This window comes from Alosa alosa, chromosome 11 (genome assembly GCF_017589495.1).
Source record: "Alosa alosa isolate M-15738 ecotype Scorff River chromosome 11, AALO_Geno_1.1, whole genome shotgun sequence".
Taxonomy (NCBI): domain Eukaryota; kingdom Metazoa; phylum Chordata; class Actinopteri; order Clupeiformes; family Clupeidae; genus Alosa; species Alosa alosa.
Genome location: NC_063199.1, coordinates 12969338 through 12988999, shown reverse-complemented (window position 1 = coordinate 12988999; position 19662 = coordinate 12969338). Strand labels below are relative to the sequence as shown.

The 19662-nt window shown below is 45.8% G+C and overlaps 2 protein-coding genes across 3 annotated transcripts; one reads left to right on the top strand and one right to left on the bottom strand.

The window, feature by feature from the left end:
* Window positions 1–1000: 1000 nt before the first annotated feature.
* On the top strand, window positions 1001–5041 carry cstpp1 (centriolar satellite-associated tubulin polyglutamylase complex regulator 1). 2 transcript variants are annotated; one of them, XM_048256073.1, is made up of 9 exons: window positions 1001–1189; window positions 1471–1573; window positions 2107–2237; window positions 2378–2462; window positions 2599–2684; window positions 3213–3408; window positions 3609–3718; window positions 4163–4226; window positions 4537–5041. In XM_048256073.1, the coding sequence occupies exons 1-9, from the start codon at window positions 1147–1149 to the stop codon at window positions 4700–4702; spliced, it is 984 nt and encodes a 327-aa protein (XP_048112030.1). In that variant the 5' UTR covers window positions 1001–1146; the 3' UTR covers window positions 4703–5041. The 2 variants fall into 2 exon arrangements, with proteins under 2 accessions (XP_048112030.1, XP_048112029.1); XM_048256072.1 differs by having other exon boundaries at window positions 1468–1573.
* Window positions 5042–5221: 180 nt separating this feature from the next.
* mapk8ip1a (mitogen-activated protein kinase 8 interacting protein 1a) lies at window positions 5222–19006 on the bottom strand. The gene is made up of 14 exons (XM_048257206.1): window positions 18695–19006; window positions 17774–17885; window positions 15736–16119; window positions 13218–13287; window positions 12554–12905; window positions 11721–12490; window positions 10795–11400; window positions 9997–10096; window positions 8144–8316; window positions 7821–7924; window positions 7592–7708; window positions 7020–7090; window positions 6736–6834; window positions 5222–6581 (listed from the first exon to the last, which is right to left on the bottom strand). Exons 1-14 carry the CDS (start codon window positions 18763–18765, stop codon window positions 6509–6511), a joined length of 3102 nt encoding a protein of 1033 aa, XP_048113163.1. The 5' UTR covers window positions 18766–19006; the 3' UTR covers window positions 5222–6508.
* Window positions 19007–19662: the final 656 nt, after the last annotated feature.

The window sequence follows — 19662 nt, the reverse complement described above, 5'->3', positions numbered from 1 at the left end:
CTAATGTTGAAATTGACTAGGCTAATTTCAATGTTGAACATGGATTGAGACTTGCCTATTGGTGTGCAAGCAAACTTGTCAACAGGAAGTTAAGATTAATTCAATGAAAAAACTGTAAGTGTTACTACTCTGTGAAATTGCAATGTCGGTTTTGTAGGCCTGTTTTTTTCTTGGACTTAAATGACAAGCTGAACACAATCAACATAACATTTTTTTGTAGGCTGCTTTATAGCTCTTCATAATGAGCAATATATTAAATAGACAACCGAGAGGTTCTGGGGTCTAGCCTTGTAATAGGCTATAATGTCTATCAAAAAAAAAATCCCTGTATTATGGGCCAGACAATAAAAGAAAGGCGAAGAACAGGTGAGTAATGTGGACACGAAGCGCCTGAAAAGAGATCATAAGTAACATGAGCATAGCTATTAGCCTAATCATCCCGTGGGAGTATGGAAAGGGTAATACAAGATTTTATTAATTTGTAAATGGTAATAAAAAGAGAAATGATATACATCAAATGACAATGACATAATCCATCAAGAAATGCTTCTAATTTAAACATTGATTTACAAAACCAGCATAAAACACTACATTCAAAATAGGCCTATTAATTTGTGAATGAACGATAGAATTTCATAATATTTTTGAAAATTCATTTAAATAAGAGAAAGGACACCTGCGGAGTTTGAATAAAAGGAAAATGGACACTTGGCTGAAGAAAAAAGTCACACCAAATCACATTTTTTGTATGAAATGATAGACAACTTTACAGAGCCTAGTTTTATGAAGAAAGCCCACTTTAAGCCAATCTGATAAATAATAATAGTCACAATAACCAATAATCACAATGATTGACCCTGTTAATTACACATAGACTGTAAAATAATTAATTGTGGTGACACGCCATCATAATTTAGAAAGTCACACTGTTTTTTGTTTTGTTTTTTTATACCTGGGAACATATAGTTTATTTCTTGTTTCAGTGGGTGCCCTTTTTGTATGTGCACTGCCATTTCTGTTGTGGTTGCCCAAGAAACGGCAGATGTGGATTAATCCTCGATACGTTTACCAGAGTTTGACATAGATCCAATATTAAATGTCAGGCTTTCCACAGACTGGAACACATTTTTTGTCATCCACCGCGAAATGAATTCTGATCGGTTCGCACTCTCAGTTGATGACTATCTGGGTGAGTTTAGCCTAGCCTACTACTACTACGTTAGGAATGGAATGGAATAGGCTATGCATCCAGCTGGAGCTCTTGGCGTTAGTTTATATTGCTTTATGGTTTCTTCCATCTCATGTCAATTGGTTAACGATGGTGATAAATGCACAGCTGTTCATAATGTGCAGTAGCCTATAGTGCTGTTGAGTATGCAGTTCTTATTGAATATCCAGTGCACAACTGTATGCAGATATAAGTGTCGTTGATGAACGTCGCTGTTTTGGACTGTTTTTATTCACCAGCAGCTGAGACGAATGTTCTCCTCTATCTGAATGATGCGGTTACACAACTTCTTGAACATAAGGAGGAATACACTCAGTTTGGAGTTGGACGTTATTTTGCTGAATAGTAAGTTATGATGTGCAACTCCTGACATAGCTGTGTTGCTTTGTGCTAAAACAAACACACACACACACACACGCGCGCGCACACACACACACACACACACACACACACACACACACGCATTTATGGATTTTTCTTTATGTTGTTTCTTTATTTCTGTTGACTATTTTTTACATTAGAAAACATATGGACCGGAAGACTGTGAAATAGAAATAACACGTGTAATTGTATAGTAAGCAAAAATGTGTAAAGTTAAACATTTTGTTTTGATGACTGCACATTTCTTTCTCCAAACATGGTTACCATAGCCTACATAGCACTTGTTGGCATTCTTCACTGTTAATTTAAAAGTACAAAATAGTCTAAATAAAAAAAAGTGACCAGACTTGTGTCTGGGTACAAGGTTGGGCGCTAAATGAACATGCAGAACAAGTAGGCCTATTCTTCACGATAACTGTTGCACGGTGCAAATACCAGATATGCTGAAAACTGCCATTTTTGAACTGTCTGAAAATGGCTTGTCTTTTGGTCTACAGTTTTAACAGCGTGAAGAATGGCAACCATGTCCTTTTCAGAGAGTTCAACTACATAAAAGCAACCCCACACAACCGTGCATCTTTCATTAGGATATTCTGGAGATCTTTCAGACAAATTGGAAAAAATGGAGGTAGGCTATGTCTGTAAAACATGTACCTGTGAGAAGACAGACCCAATATGTGTTTAATATATCTATCTATCTATCTATCTATCTATCTATCTTGTGTTAAATTACAATTAAGCCATACTTGTCTTTGTTTTGCTTGGCAGACCTATTGGCAGCAATGGAGTACATCTCACTCCTGCAACTTTTATGTCCTGACTTTCCAACAGAGATGGTACAAAACACAGCCAGGTTAGAGACAATATCATTTAATAGTGTTTTTTAAGGATGCTGTCCATTATAGGATTTTTTCCCCTCTTGATCTCTGTTTATCACAGTCTTTTCATTGCGACCATGTTATCATTTAACAAAACATGTTCTTCTGCAGGATTGTGCTGATTGATGATGCAGTGGACAGTCCGATGTCCTTCTCAGACTTCTTGTATTCTTTCCAAATTAAATTTTACTTTGAGGGTATGACACTTAATTTGAATATATCATATTTCATGTACCTCCATTTACATGTCATTTGTTACACCATTGTAATATGCTGAATGTGAATATTATGTAAACATGAATTGGCTTCAATCCTTTGTATTAATGGGGCTAGTAAGGCTAGAGACCAGGTAAGACTAGTCTCAATGCGGAAGTGTAGATAGAATTTGCAGTTTAATTATACTCAACCCAGAAATGCCTGGGAAGCATCACACAGAACGAAACCTGTGCAATACTAAATCATCAAATGGAGTAAAATAGTTGTTTTGAAGTAGAGTTGGAATGATCTTAACCTCCATGCATGTGGCATTGCGCACATATTTTTAGAAGCTTCAGCTGAAAGATTTTCTGCTTGTGTCCCCAAGGGACTCACTCACTCATGAGACTAGACAAAGGGATGAGATCACCAGGCCCATGAACAAACAGGCTGTTCTGACTTCTGAGCAGGCACTCTTTAAACACTCTGCTCTGCTTCTATTTCTCTTTCTCTCTCGCTCTTTCTCTCAGAGTTCCTTGACAGTGTGTCGGTGATTTATCAGGACCTTCTTTCGGGGAAAAGTCCCAACACTGTGATCGTCCCCACCTCATCTTCAGTGGAGCAGCTGAGCAGCCTGGCTGAAGATGAGCTGGAGGTTCAGGAGGCGGTGGACTCGGCCATCTTTGCAGAATGCATTGAGGCCCTGTGTGAGAGGTTTAAGCACAGGTGAGACAAAGTCATACAGCAGTGCTGAATAATGGTGTTGGATACAAATTGTATTAGTCATTCAGTCTATAGTGAGCTTTAGTACGCACAGTTGATTTAGTATTCCCTCAGCATGTTTGTGCCTCTTTGGACAAACAATGCTTCGGACACAAATGCTTATTATGTGTGATTAGATTATTGATCTAGTTTTTGTTTTCCAGCCACCCCTCCCCCTCGGCAGTCCGAGAGATACTGGAGAATTCTCAGCGGGTGTCTTTCTACGGCTTCCTGATGGCCATGGCAAAAAGTGAAAATATCAATCAGGATATTGGTAAGAGTGGCACACTGTGCAAGCAATAAATCATACTTTTGGTCACTGCCCTATTTAGAAGGCCAGAGTTATTTTATTAAAGGCACCCTTAAGAGCTTTTTTACCTTAACATTACGTTGTTTCCAAGACGCCCCCCCTCTCCGAAATCAAAATGGAAAAGCTGCTATGCTACAGGAATTTGGAGATCTCTTTCTACAGACTGCTGTCGGTGCATTCTCTCTATATTGTATCAAAGTTATGTTCATACTTTGCGGCAAAAGATTTGCAGCTTTAATCATTGGCTAACGAGTCAGCAGTTATATTAAAAAGGTCCTTTTCTATCTACATGTAACATACAATTTTGGGTGTTTTAGTTATACATGGGTACTTGCATTATTACAAGAGGTGATCTGCAGAAGTGTATCAACTGACAAGTAAAGGCAACCATACATTTACTTTTTAAAGGAGCCTTACCAAATAAGTCTGAACTTCTGTTGGACCCAGAGATGGACCAAGAGTTGGAGAGACTGTGAGTGAACCCAAACACACATGTTCTTGCAATAAAAAAAAATCTCGATCATTTATCCACTGTATTTATTCAAATGTTATAAAAATTAAATAAGAGTTTTGATTCAAATGGTGCTTCACATGTCACAGGTAATTATAGCCCACATTTGAGAACCCTTTAGGGCAATGGAGTGCTGGGGGATAGTAATTGTGCTTTGTTGCAACTGAAAGCTTGGCTGTGGAATTGTGTAGATAACTAATTTAGATTAGTGTGGTGAGGTGAAATAAATGCACTCATGTGCTGCCTACACACGTCTCCTTCCTGCCTCCAGCATCGCCCAGATCTCCATCAGCCCCACCTCCAACAGCAGCGGCAGCGCCACTGGCCTCAAGGAGCTGCCCAAGAAGGCCTCGCCGCGCAAATCCCTCCACCACCGCAAGAGGATCGAGATGGAGAGTGACGGCTCGACAGAGGAGACCGATTCCTCCGAGAACTAGTGCCCCACTCCGCATGTCCCTGTTACACAGACACACGACCACACCAATCCCACAGCAGATCTCCGCATTCATATCCGTAGACGCAATATGATATTCTGCAAATGGCATGAGAGAGCTCAGCTTTTGGAGAACAAGCCAGAATGTCTACCTAGAATTTGAGCTAATCGTCCTACTCATTGCATTCCGGAAATTATTATGTGTATTGCATATTGTACTGTGCAAAGTTCTATTTTTATTTTTAATTTTATGAGAGTTAACTATTTATTCTGTTATCGTAACTATTTATTGTATGATTACATCACCACTGGAATATCATTGCATTGAAAAGAATAACACTTACCACCTGACTCCTTGTTTTCAGTAACTTAGCTTATACTGCTTGTTTAATTGAGCTAGATATAGTTTACCTGATTAAAACTAAACAACTGACGTACCTGAGATGACCTTTCAGATTTCCACAATCTTAACTTCATTAACCTTGAAAACATCGGATTTTGTTACAAAACAAATAAACTACTATTCTTTTACAAATAGCATTTAATAGGAGTTCCACAGTGCTCACAGAATCATTCAAAATAAAAAAGACAATATACAATGTATAATCACAACCAAAAATAAAATAAAATAGGCACAATCTGTGATTTTGCATGATTGATATGAAGACACGCATGGCCTCACTTCTACCACCCACAGACACAAGGCTGATAATGTTTGGTCTTTTTGAACGTAGTATTAAATAATTAATATAATCTGCAATTGTTCAGAATTCTGCTTCACTGAAAGAAACACAGTCACATTAAAACTGGACATTCAGCATTAGGCTTATTCACACATCTCTCTCCAATCACATCCACTGGTTTTGTCAAGATTCAGATGAAATATTTATATACACACAATGCCAGAGATGTAGCTGATGAGCATATGACACCAAACACATCAGTTCAATTCAGCTTCCATGTATTCATCTGAAGTTATCTGACCCTAAACATCGTTCAGTTTGTTCAACCTTCAACTCCTCACCATTTAATTTTAGCAACTTAACATTTCTTTAATAATAGTTTTTGAGCAGTTGAATAAATTCAATATATTTGGTATTAATAGGCTACACAAGAGCTTGGAGTATAGTAGCAGTCAGGGAGTCCGATGAGGCCCCACTCTTAACAGTGAGGCAAAACTAGCACTCTCTTTGAACAGCAGCTCCATGGTAACTGCCGTGAGCCAAGGAAGAAAACACAACGGGATGTCAACATTCAGTGAGAGAGAGAGAGAGAGAAACCCAGTTTACTTTTGGCTGTGTTACACTGCTTGTGCCGACAAACACTTAGCCTTACAAACAGACGTGGAGATGTGTTTTGCACTGATCTCAAGACCATCTATGCTGTGAGATACAATGAATTACATGTGTGGGTGGCTGGAGCAGGTGGCTCCTGGAAGTCTGGTCTAGCTCTGAGAGAGGTCCGTGTCATCTTGTGCTTTAAGTCCATAAATAGGAACTGCACATTATAACCTGCTTGTTCATGTTTTATACAACATTGCCTCTCAAGTTCTCTCAACGTCAGACCTGGAATATAGCAATATAAAGAAATGGGTCTTTCCATAAAGCTGGTAGGTAGGTAGACTCAGTTAGAAATGGCAATTCCAGTAGTACGGAAGCCGATGTCATGACACTTAAGATGGATGTGAACCTATATGTTTGTCTACACCAGACCCCAAAGTAAAAACAACCATTAAATGGGTTTCTATTATCCATCATGCAACACTTTATAAATGATCTATCGTGATGCAAAACATTAAGTAGGTGCAGTGTTATTCAAGGAAGATATCTTCTGTTGGACAAGAGTACGCCATGTGTTCTTTGTAGTACTGCTGGAATGCTTTCCTGTTAAAGATAAACAGATGAGTTGTATCATTATAGTTATCGACAGAACTAATATGGGGGACCATTCTTATAAACAGTATTTCCTAAAGTGTTAATAATATTGCTATTGTTCTTGCTGGAAAGAGCAGCAGGAGTGGAGATGTGACAGACTCACCCCACAGACGTGGCTAGGGCTGTGGTAGACTCCTCTGAGAAGAAGACATGACAGGCAAACCTCTGATAGGCTGGGTGTTTGGTAATCAACCCGAAATACCTACAAAGAAAACACAGATTCGGTCAATCTGAAATCATGACCACAACACTGTGTGAGAGAGGACACTTTGAAAGATACTTTAAAATAAAGATTTTAAGGACACTTTTAAAAATCACTGAACTGTTGCTAACTTGTCACTGTAAACAACTGTGTGCTTGCTTGAGGCAAAACTTTCTTTGACTTACTTTTTGTTTTTTGGATGGCATCCACAAAATGAAATGTTCTTCAGCTGGAAGAAATGACAACACTTATCGCCCTGTGAAGAAAGAACACATGCGCTTAGTGTTTTTCTTCAGCCTTTCCCTAAATCGGTGTGACGTTGAGGGCAACTCAGAGCAAGGAGGCGCAGACTGGCTTAGGATGTCTGTGGTCTGAGACTAGCCGCTGAGGACAGGTTTTCTCTCTGAACAGAGGACAAGGGACCCTCAAACATCACGAGTTGTGCTATAACTCCAGCAAATCTTAAGGAAGTTGGTTATACAAGAGGATTACTGCCAATAAATGGCTGCAGTGCTGCACACTCTCCTCCTGGCGGCAACACTGACCTCAGGAGGCCCCGTTAAAAGGACACATTAAGTGTGTTTCATTAAGAAAGGCTGCCTGCTTTCCAAGACATTGGCCATATTGTGTAAGGCTGCACAGAAATCTGATTAAAAACACTGGGATTGATTTGGGCTGCTATTGTGAGATTACTACAAGGTCCGGCGCACACTAACGCCAGGCCACGTGCACAACAGTGAGGGAGAATTCAACATACTCTGTCAGCAGTCCGGCAGTCGTCTTGAACAATGATCTTCACGCCCCTCATGTTGATCTCCACTACGCACATTGAAGGAGGACTGAATTGCATTTGCAATCTTCTGTTTGTAGCAATCTGTTCACATGTGATAGTTACACAAATCATGGTTATTATCATGATTGTAATGTTCCAAAAACAGGATATTTTCTATGTGAATATTGAAAAAGAGCTTTAGCATGATGTATACCTTATGCATAGCTGCACAAAGAACATCATTTCCTTTATGATATGGCACCTGAACAGAGCCAAGGAATTTCACCCAGAAGGTATCCACCCAGTCACTTTTCTCCTCTGATTTAAAGACAAAAAAACAGTTACAAAGAATTAAAATGTAATTGAATTAAACTTCAATGTAACAATGCAAATTGTCATTAAATCCATACAAAGAGAAAAAGAGAACTCGAACTTCATAAAGTGGCTTTTGCCTATTTACTATCTGACCACTATATATCACCATTTATTGGGTTTAAAATGCCATGAATTCACTTTGAAAGTCAAATGGTCCTGAACCTTTGGCTTGCACGGTTTCTTTAGCAACCTTGACCGCATAGAAGGCGGGGAATATGCCGCGGGCGCCGGTGCGCATGTTGTAGGCCTCGCACCACAGGTCCTCCGACTCGGCCTCCAGCAGGAGTGGATCATCGGCCTCCAGCTCCAGCTCGTCCTCGTGACGCGGGACAAACCTGCCCGGGCCAGCACACACAGACCTCAGCGCCACATCCGCGCCAATAAACCCATGCCCATAAACCCATGCCCACAAACCCATGCCCATAAAGCAGGTGGCTCCTGGGGGTACGCTACCCACATGATTCATCAATGACTACACAACATTTGTATATTCCAATTGGATACCGGCCACATCTTTTGGATTTGATTTACATAGACAATTCAACACAACCTTTACAAGCATGTGTCACTCAAAGGCAGTTTACCCTCATGGTTTAGTAACAGAATGAAAACATTTGATCCTGCATCCCACATAAGAATGGAACGCTAGGCACACAATTTGAGAACCTGAAAACGTGTTACAGTTTTTCTCAGTCGCTTTGGTGCTTTTCTCAGATCAGAGTGAAAATTCTCATAACTATTAGTTCAACCTCCACATTGCTACTATGATGTGTCATTTGTGCACATCATAGTATCAATTTCTCCTTCCTCTGAACGAATTGCAAATGCTTTTGGACATGTATCAGTTGCTTTGTCATGTCAGTCAAAATTAACTATACTTATGGATGCTGAATAGTTGTTCCCAATAAAACTAGTCTTCATTTCATTGCTTGAGTCATTACATACAAAATTGGTGAACTAGTTATTACAGTCTGTCCCAATGCTGTATAATTGCAAAGAGCACAGTAAAAATGTGAAACGTATATTCAGTGTCTTGTACTCACTTACTCTCCTAACTACAGCAATTTCTAACTTTACTGTAGTTTTCTAATGGCTGTACAAGTACTGTATAGTGCTGTCTTGAGCATGTTCAGGTAGTGTCACCGAGTTCTGACCTTTTTTTGCATGGGAAAACACTGAGAGAATGCCATAATGAAAACATGACAAAGCCATTTGACTATCTTGTTCATAAACAATGGTGTCAAGACTTCTTATTTTGATGACACTGACAGTTTCATTGACATAAATACTTGCTTTTGAGGAATGGACTATCCATTTTGAGCAAGTGACGTGCTTTTGCAGGTTATCCACTAGGCTTTGCAGTTTGCACTAATTGTTTTGAGAAATGCGCTAACTGCTGTGCAAATGTTAATAGTGATGTGAGAAAAGCACCAAAGCAACTGAGAAAAACTGTAAAGTAAAAACTGCTGTAATACTATTTGTAACTAACCAAAATTAACCCTAAGCAGAAAAAGCTGTTTAGCTAAAACACTAAAACCTAGAAACACTGTAATCAATCATAAAGTGAGGCACTAAATCAATATTGTGTACATTTTATGTAAGTGTGAATTACTTATAGTCAGCACTGATAGACAAACAAACACGCAGCCAGAAGGCCAGACAGACAGGCAGGCAGGCAGACAGACAGACAGAGTGACAGACAGGCAGGTAGACAGACAGACAGACAGAGTGACAGACAGGCAGGTAGACAGACAGACAGAGAGACAGACAGGCAGACAGACAGAGAGAGAGACAGGCAAGCATACAGACAGAGAGACAGACAGGCAGGTAGATGGAAAGAGACATACAGATTAGACACACACGTGTACAATATACATTGCACATACAACATGTATACAGAAAGAAATATGGGAACATACAATACGTAAGTATAGGCTACATATATTCCAGATAGAGCCATGTACACAAAATGTTCTATGATATAGTATGGTGTCGTGAGTGCTGACTGATCCTACCTGAACACTGCTCTGTGGCTCTGCTCCCGCTCCTCCCCAGCAATGACGCAGGAGAACAAACCAAACGTCTCCGCACCTGGAACCAACACATCAGCACAGGCTCTTTGAGTTCAGCTCACATTTCCTTAACAATACTTCCTTACTCCTATAGCAAGCATGCTGGTTGGGTTAAGTTCTTCTCAATTCGCTTTGAGGGTGCAAAGATTAGTTGATGCTCCAGGGAATGAGGGGAGTTCTTAAGAAAGCTGCCATTGTGTTAGCATTGTGTTAGCTCTGCCACATGGCTCCGTTCCTGGGCCGCTGCCATTTTCTCCTCTCTAATGTCCTTGCACTTTCCCAGTACAGAGCTTTCTCATGTATTGATGTGCTTACTCTTTATATTTCTTATTTTAGCAGCACTGAAAATTACCATTCAGTGATAGTCTCAGAAAACCAAAACACTGTACCAAAGCCACATTACCAGTATTAGGAGTCCATTTACAAAGTAACTGCAATTAAACAGCCTTGAATTTACATCCAGTGAAACATGGATTATGTAACAAAGGTTGCAATTTTCAGGATCTGGCAAGGGATCTGACCACATCAATGCCTCACCTATGGACTAAGGCAATTGATTTGAATCATTAATGGTACCACTTGAATGAAAAGTAACAATGAGTTATGAACTAAATGTACAGAATAACCCATTTTTTTTATTATTTTGTTGTTTTTTTATTGTTTGTTTTCTCTGATGTAGGAGTACTGGATGGCTAGATGCCTAAGCCACTGACCTGACAAGCGAGAGCCACGCCTGTTGACAAACCGTTCTTGGGAACTTACTTGGGGCTGGAGGCGTCGAGCTGGAGTCGGTGGTGGTGGCCATGGAGAGGCCTGAGGACTGCTCTCTCTTTAAGCGCCTCTGCGGCCTCTCCCTGCCCCCCTCCTCCTCCTCCTCCTCCAGCGCCGACTCGTAGACGGTGTTGTCGTCGCTGTCGCTGTCCTGGTAGACCTTGTAGCACTGCTTGAGGCTGACCAGCTCCAGCTGCGCATGCTCGTCCACCACCAGCGTGTACTTGACAGAGTCGTAAGACAGGCCGCTGGCGTCCGAGCTGCTGACCGCCGGCTCTGCGGCCGCAGGCTTCCCCTCCGCCTCCACTGCTGCTGTCGCTGCTGCTGCTCCTGCTCCTGCGGTCACTGATGCCCCTCCGGCCCCAGCAGCCACCGCCAGCCACTGCCTGCGTCGTGTTCCTCCTCCTGCGTCCACCCTCCGCTTCCCTCCCTCTTCTTCAGGCGTTTCCTGCCCACGGCCTTCCATCAGACTGTCTTCCAAAGTAGCCTCACTGAACCCGTCATCATCCTCGTTCTCTGTCTCGCTGACGGGGCCTTTTTTCTGGGCCGTGGTTTTTTGGTCATGCGGTGGTGGTGCTGTGAACCGGTGGCGGGGACAGCTCACTTCATCAGGACATGGGTTGCTGCTGGGGCTGTTTTCCCCCATGGCTGGCTGGGCTGCTGCCCGTTGCGTTGGCCCTGATCACCTCTTCCCTCCTCCTCCCTCCCTCTTGCTCTGGCTGGTCATCTCCATCCAAAGTTCATTCCACACTGCCAAAGTAAGCTGCTCCTGCTCCCTGCATATCGACTTCCCCATTCTGTGCCGACTGGCGCACTGCCGTCGGCTGCCGTTGACCTTGTTTGCCTGGGCCTTCCTCTTGCCCTCCTCCTCCCAGCCCGAGGCTCTGGCTGTTCACCTGCTCCTGGATGGGCTCCCGGTTGTCTCCCCTCATGGCTGGCTGGGCGTGTAGGTGAATCCCTGAGACTTCCCTCCCCGGATTCTGTGGGACTTCCTATGTTGTGCGGACTTCCCTGCTCGGACTTCCCAGTGCCCGGACTTCCCAGTCCGCCCGGACTTCCCAGTGCGGACTTCCCAGCGCACTTGACAGAGTCAGAAGACAGGCCGCTGGCGCCCGGAAGCTGCTTTGACCGCCGCTCTGGCGGCCGCAGGCCTCCCTCCACTGCTGCTGTCGCTGCTGCTGCTCCTGCTCCTGCGGTCACTGATGCCCCTCCGGCCCCAGCAGCCACCGCAGCCACTACCACGTCGTCCTCCTCCTCCTCGTCCACCTCCGCTATCGTTCTCCAGGCCGTTTCCCTGCCCACGGCCTCACTGAGGCTGACTGTCCGGCGGGGCGGCGTGGGGGGGTAGACCCCGTCATCATCCTCGTCCTCCTCGCTGATGGAGGCCTTTTTCTGGACGTGGTTTTGGTGGTGCGGGTGGTGGTGCTGTGGACACGGTGGCGGGGCCTCACTGTCCGAGCTCAGGGACATGCGGTTGCTGCTGTCGCTGCTCTGTGATAGGGACTGGCGCCCGCTGCTGCTGCTATCGCCGTTGCGTTGCCGCCTGATCACCTCCTCTTCCTCCTCCTCCTCCTCTTGCTCTGGCTGGTCATCTCCATCAGCAAAGTTCATTTCCACACCGCCAAAGTAGCGGTAGCCCCTCCCCCTCATATGCTGCCTATCCATTCTGTGTCGGGTAGCGCACCGCCTCGGGCGCCGCTGGACCTTTGTTGTAGTGGGCCTCTCTCACGCTTGCCCCTCCTCAGACTGGCCACCGGAACAACAGCTGTTCACCTGCTCCTGGATGGGCTCCCCGGTTGTCTCCCTCATGGCTGGCTGGGCAGTGGTAGTGGTGGTGGTGTTGGACTTCCCTGCTCCGGACTTCACTGCGCCGGACTTCCCAGTGCCGGACTTCCCAGTGCCGGACTTTGCTGCGTTGGACTTGGCTGTGGAAGGTTTCTGGTGCTGAGTGGTCGAGGGCTTCTTCTGAGGCTTGGATTCCCCGGCAGCCTTGAGAGAGGACGTGGAGGTGGGGCCACTGGTGCGCTTGGAGCAAGTCCGGTCAACCCTCTGCACTTTGCCTCCATCGCTACCCTGTTCCCCTGTTACACACACACACACACACACACACACACACACACACACACACACACACACACAAACAAGATTATTTATTAGGCAACAGGCTGCAAGGGGATGGGATTATGGAGCCAATATCCAGGCTGCATATGCTGCATTTCACACAAAAAGCCCAGCGAATGAATGTGAAAATCCCCTGCTAATAGAGCTGCCACTCCAAATGAGGTGGCAATATTAAGAGCAGCCCGGTACAATTTGCCTGATAAGGGGCTTTAGAACCTAAACAGCAGGGATCTGCAGGGTTGCGTGCTCAAGAGTGATCATGTTCAGCTCACCTGTTGCCTTCTCTTTGCCTTTCTCCTTCCTTCTGTCCTTGTCCCCAAAGGAGTTGTTGTTTATTGTGTCCTGTGATGCATAGGGGAAGCAACGGAAAATGTTTTTACATACATACAGTACATACATTCAAGCATAGCCATACATACAGAGCCCAATACACTATGCCCAAACGCACATAAACGTTTTTGTCTGTCACACAAATTCCTTTTTCTTACTTACACACATACAGTACATGTAGAGTAAACAAGCACATTTTGTGATTTTCTGCACTGAAATGTTTTCACATTTTCTCTGTGTTTCTAAAGGGCTTTGACCTTCTGGTTCTCTGCCCTGTAACATGGCGTGGCACAATGCAGACACGGCGTGCGGAGGCAGTAAAGTGATGCCAATCTGCTGCCAAACAGCTCCAATCAATGTCTGCACTAGCTGTGACTCAGGCCTAGAGGGTGCAGTGCTGACGTCACAGTCTTCTGGGAAGTCAGAGCGGAGAGAGGGAGGGAGTAGGAGAGAGAGAGGGAGAGAGAAACAGAAACAGAGAGGAAGAGAGGAAGACGCTTCTGTCAGAGACAACGAAAGAGAAAGCTAGGGAGAGCTTAAGTGGGAGTCTAGGAGAGAGAGAGAGAGAGAGAGAGAGAGAGAGAGAGAGAGAGAGAGAGAGAGAGCGTGATAATGGGAGGGGGAAAGAGAGAGGGAGCCTTTCCCTCTCTGCCGGGTTTTCACGACTCATGGGTCTAATAACAGCTGTTGCCATCTCATCAGGACTCCGCCGTCATCGAGACGTGGATGGTGACAGGGTGGGGAAACTGAGGGTGTAATTCCACACGTGTCCGAGCGCATCTGGCCACAGCCTAGACTTTATCTGGATCACACTTCAAAAAGCTCAATATTTTAAAAATTGTTTAGGGACATCTGAGGGGAAACAAAAACTAAGAGCTGCTCACACAAGCACCCAATCCACTGCAGGCAGGCTTTCAGCAGGCTCACATGCAAATGCACCACCCAATTCCTCCCCTTTCCACAACACTCTTGTGGACGTCAATTTGTTTGCCTCAGATGTAACGCCCTCCAGATTGAGCGGGAGGGAGAATTAGCGACCTTCTAATGCCCATCATGCCCTTTGAGCTGACAGGCTGTGGCAGAGGCCCACGAGAGCCTGCCCGGTTGCCCGCCCACGTCCCTACCCTCCCGGCACGAGTGGAGCTGACCCAGCCAGGATTAGGGATTACTGGAGATGCCCTGCTTCCATGCCTGGAGCAACAACAGGTCTGCTGACCTGGATGTGCTGAACGCTAAGGAACCATGCCAGAGCAGGCAGAACATGGGAGAGAACATGGGTGGAACCTTAGATCCAGAGAACATCATGGAAGACCCACATTACATCCTGCTGTTAGAGGAAAGTATGGATTTAGCGCCGCTGTCGAATTGTTCACAAATGCTGATAGAAAGTCCTTTAATCCTACATTATAATGATCCCTAACCTCACTGATCAATGTGTGGATACTTCTGAGAGATGTTTTAGAGATATCTCCTTCTTAACAAGATTAATTTGTGAGCTCACCTCAAATCTACACCCACTGTCATAGTCAGGATTGCATTTTAATGTCCATAATATATTCAGAGGGACTATCAAGAACTCGATATAGCTGCTTTGAAGTTAGCAGCTCATTTACTTGCGCTGCATTATCTTGAGTAGAAGTTAAGACACGTGACAGCAAAAACCCCACACTATAGATTATAATAAGAGAGAAAAAGTCTCCTCTCCAGACCCTACAGTGTGCACTGGATCGAGCTGTTTTCTCCTGGGCACAGAGGCCTTTGTACGGGGCAATTATTTGAATCATCCCCTTCGTACGGCGTGGAATGACAGCACTCTCCTCACTGTGCACTTAACTTAGAGTACTGCCTGTGGGCTCCACAATAACAAAAGGCCTCATAGTCATCATGCAGGTAAGGCAGCAGCAGGCTGCAGACACAAGCCTCAGATGGCCTTTATGGCAGGGCAGGGACAGCTTGGCTTGTTGCCCTAATTTAATACCTCTAAATACAATACAATCAATGCTGAACAATCCACAAAATGGTGATCCCAGTTGTTGGCAGATTCACCACTGATCACTCTAAACCTGTCAGGATACTGTAATGAAAATACAATAGACCATCATAGCCTTTCGTAGCATAGGGAAACACTGAGAATTTATAAACAGGACATCCTTAAAGAACTGAAACAGCAGGACACAGTACAAGTCACATGAGCTAGACACGACACTCTCCCCATTCAACCATATTCAGTATGTATTGAGGTCAGGAAACAGACATCATGTATGGAGCCTGGTGAAATCCTAGCCTGTGAAGCTGGTGGAGCTGCCGCTCGGTGCTGTCATAGACACCTTCTCTGCCCACTATCCACATCATCACCCCTCCCTGTCGGAGCTGCCCACAACAGATGGATGCAAAGGTAAACAGCCAAAGGGGAAGGGAGCAGGCCTACTGTCCCCTCCTCTCCCCTCCACAAACCCTCACCTGAGTGCGAGGCACCTGGGGGAAGAGGTTGAGGGTGGTGGGCCTTTTGGGCCGGTACGTGTCCATGGCGATGGGGGCTGGCTCCCTCAGCAGAGGTTGTCGGAGGTCGGGCGGCGCGGCTCCCCCTGGCCCCTCCCGTTGCCGTGTGGGCTGCCGGGCCGCATGGACGGGCTCCTTCCTCCTCGGCGTCGTTGTCGTCGTCGTTGTCCTCCTCCTCCTCCTCGGCTCCTCTTCCTCCTGCTGCTGCCGCTCGTCGTCTTCCTGGATCCCACCCTCCTCTGCATCGATCAGGTCCAAGTGGAGCATCTCCGACTGCAGCTCCACTGCCCCCCTCCTCCTCTCCGCCAGCCTGGCCGCTCCATTGGCTGCCACAGACATGTGACCCTGGGAAGATCAGGCAGGCAGCGTTTTGAGTCAGGAGGGAGGGAGGGAGAGGGAGAGGGAGAGAGAGAGAGAGAGAGAGGGAGAGAGGGAGAGAGAGGGAGAGGCAGAGAGTGTGAAGGAGGGAGGGAGGGAGGTGGCTGCAGAGAGGAGAGAGCGAAGCAGTGGGGGAGAGCAAGAGCGAGCGAGCCAATCACAGCCCGGCATGACATCATCAGCCTGGTCGTCTTCCTTCTCCCTCTGCTGCCGGTGACTCTAATTCAATCAGAGAACAATAAACGGCACCACCGCACAAATAAACCAGACACATCTGTGCCACTGTCAGGGGCCATCCTCTCACTGACAAGAATAAGAACATCAAACCATATCTTCCTTTTTTGAGGAACTACATTCAAAAACACTCAGATTAAAACAGGAAATGCACCACTCGACATGGAAAACAACAAGACCGATAAGGTCTCTATTACACCCAAAGCTGGTCCCTGAGTCTCTGTCCACTGACCTGCTTGGCTGTGGTCTGTGTACTGTGCGTGCGTGTGTGTGCCACCCATGTCTGTCAGTAATCTCATAATGGCTCTGGCCCACTGACAGCACGGCTGTGTCTGCTCCTACTCTCTCATTCTGGCCATCTCTAAATCAACAGGGCGCTCTCCTCTCCGCTCCGCTGCTCGGACACGGCGGCCCCACCTCCCATAACCTCGGCTGGACTAATAACCTGGCCCCCCACACCCCTCTGGATGTGTTCAGACATATGAATAAAACATGGAGGACAGAGAAGGAGACCTGTCTGGGAGAGAAGATGCAGTACATAATGAAAATGGATCTACAGCAGATGCAGTACATAATAAATTGTATGTAAAGAAATTCGGCTTAATCCATCGCTGTAATGAGGATCCAAACGCTCTGGTCAGTCTGAGGGCTCTGGAAGCCTTCACATGCTCGTGCCTGCCGACTGCCTCCAGCCGAGCTGCTGGACTCCATCCCTCACGTTACTAGGTGACAACATGACGACAGGCGGGGGGGGCGGGGAGGGGGGTGGGAGGGGGTGGGCGACAAAGAGGGGAGGGGGAGGGGGGGCTTTCTCTGTGTGAGAGCCGACAAGCACACACCCTGGGGTGACAAACACACACGCTAAAACAAAAATCCCAGGCTGACACAGAGAGAAACAGATACAAACACACCTGCAACAGATCTGATTTCTTCTAGGATAAGCCCAGCGTGGCTCTAGTCCTTTGAGTCCTAGCGATAGAGTGATCAACGATGACGTATTTTAACAAGATTCCCCGTCCCCTTGAGTGAATTGGGATCACTGTGAACAGATGTGACAGCTACCAGTGGACCAATTATTGCACGTGGTAGAGAGAGAGAGAGTAATAGAGAAGTGTGTGTGGATGTGCACGACAATGACTAGTTGTTTAGATTGGATGTCAGCCATCAAAAGATTAACCTGAGATAAAGTCATCCCCATTTGACCCACATTAGAGGGGGGGTCTTTTCTGCACCTCACATTTTGTACCTTTACCATTATTAGGGTAGACAAGAAACTGACTGTGTGAAGATATACCAACACGTCAATTCCACTGAAATGCAGTCAGTTAAAGCGTGCGAGTGTGTGAGCTCTGCATGGCTCTCCCGGGAGTGTTCTCCTCTTACATACGTTCACATCCGCGGTGCAGTAGGTAGGACTGGGCGCAAGCTCATCACCAATCTCTGTGACCTCGGACAAGTCGTCATCCTCGTACTCCTCCAGACTTATGTCGTGGGTCAACCTAAGGAACGAACACACAGTGATAGACCAGGTCCTCTGAACAGCCCCTGAACTCCAACTTGATCTGAAGCAAATGGCACATGGCATAATACACCAAAGAATATAACACCGTGCACTTGTTTTGCAATTATATTCAATGACTTAACTTATTATTTTCTTAAAAGAAAACATGAAGCAATAGAGCATGTTTATAAAGATAGTGAATCTATGTGAAAACTGGTCTAATACAACAGTTTTGCAGTATTGTTTACAGGAAGAAAAACGATAGTCGATATGATGGAGACCTTGAAGGCTCTTACTGCTCTGACTAATTGCCTCGTTAGAAATGCAAAGCTCACAGGCAGCATGTTATGAGCAAGAGGAGGAAACCCTCCTGCCTGCAAGATGGAAAACAACACAACACACACACAGAGCAACCCTAACACAAACACTTCACAACTCAAGACATCACTTTAAGACATGCAAGTTTACCATCTCGCTAACCTAAACATGAGATTCACCGCACCAAAGCAAACACTATTACCTTGTGTTCAAAACATCCACTCATTCACTACGTTGTGTACTATATACTGAATAACCACCATGTAGTGATTCAAATCATCCACTCATTTACTACCTAGTGTGCTACATATACTAAATAAGCACCATGTAGTGATTCAAATCATCCACTCATTCACTACCTAGTGTGCTATATATACTAAATAAGCACCATGTAGTGCTTCACTAGCTGCTCTATGTAGTAAATAGATGGATGTTGTAAAGCCAGGGCTGAGGTGAGGCCGGCGGTGAGCCTGCACAGGTCTACTGTACCATTTCTCCCACTGCTCCTCCACCCAGCTCTCGCCATCCTCGTTGGACTCCATGGCCAGGCTGAACACCATCTAGCTGGGGCCGGGCGGCAGACCACGGGGCGCTGGGGATCGAATGACCAGGGGCAATTAGCGGGCACTTCCCTCCCTCCTCAGCATGGAGCATCCCAGACACATGCACACTCTCTCACACAAGCGCACACACACACATACACACTCTCGCAGGGTGGACCAGCGGAGCACGCCTGTTCATCCAGCAGCACGAGGTGGTGGTGGTGATGCTCAGAGGCGAGTGTGCAGCAGGCTTCTCTCCATCGCTCCTGTCTGCTCCCTCGTGCCTGGGAAAGTCACCGACGGGGGGAAACGAGCTCGGAAGGGAGGGACCAGAAGGAGGGGTGAGAGAGAGAGGGAGGGAGAAAGACAGAGAGGGAGGGAGAGGGAGAGACTGCTTTGTACAGGGCACTCCCGTTAAAAGCCTGCCACCGCTATGATGGATAGGCCCAATCGATGCAGCTCAAGTTGCCGCCACCATGGGAGAGGGGCCCAGCCCAACCCAGCGGAGAGCAGAGCAGAGCAGCCGACAGAGGGAGGCTGTGGCCCTGATCAATGAGCACTGATCCGGCTGGAAATAAACAGCAGCACTGTACCTCTGCTGAAACAGGAGGATTCTGTTTCTGGCCTCTCAACCTTTAATTTGCTGCTGCAAGTACTGAGCTTTCACTTCAGGCCAAGTGATGACTGGGGGAACATGATTTTCTGTAGGTGTCATTTAGACCAAAAAAAGAAAAGGGGAAATGGAGGACATTTATTTCATTTCTTCACAGCTCAATGTCTTCTGAATGCACTTAAACAGCAAGTATGCCAAAGAGAGTGTGAGCTAAAGAGAAAAGGAGGAAATAAATCTCAGGGAGGTGGGCATCTGAGGACACAGCTGAGATGCACAGGGCTGATCAGGTCAGTGGTCCTGCT

What these genes read in the sequence shown, in the direction of transcription:
- cstpp1 (XM_048256072.1), top strand. Translation starts at nt 1,147, where the DNA reads ATGAATTCTGATCGGTTCGCACTCTCAGTTGATGACTATCTGG. An exon ending in CTCAGTTGATGACTATCTGG is followed by an intron (nt 1,190 to 1,467) that starts GTGAGTTTAGCC and finishes TTTATTCACCAG; the next exon opens with CAGCTGAGACGAATGTTCTC. An exon ending in TGTGAGAGGTTTAAGCACAG is followed by an intron (nt 3,409 to 3,608) that starts GTGAGACAAAGT and finishes TTTGTTTTCCAG; the next exon opens with CCACCCCTCCCCCTCGGCAG.
- mapk8ip1a (XM_048257206.1), bottom strand. Translation starts at nt 18,765, where the DNA reads ATGGTGTTCAGCCTGGCCATGGAGTCCAACGAGGATGGCGAGAGCTGG. An exon ending in CAGTCTGAGGAGGGGCAAGC is followed by an intron (nt 12,491 to 12,553) that starts GTGAGAGAGGCC and finishes TACCCGACACAG; the next exon opens with AATGGATAGGCAGCATATGA. An exon ending in AGCCACAGAGCAGTGTTCAG is followed by an intron (nt 8,317 to 9,996) that starts GTAGGATCAGTC and finishes TGGCCCGGGCAG; the next exon opens with GTTTGTCCCGCGTCACGAGG.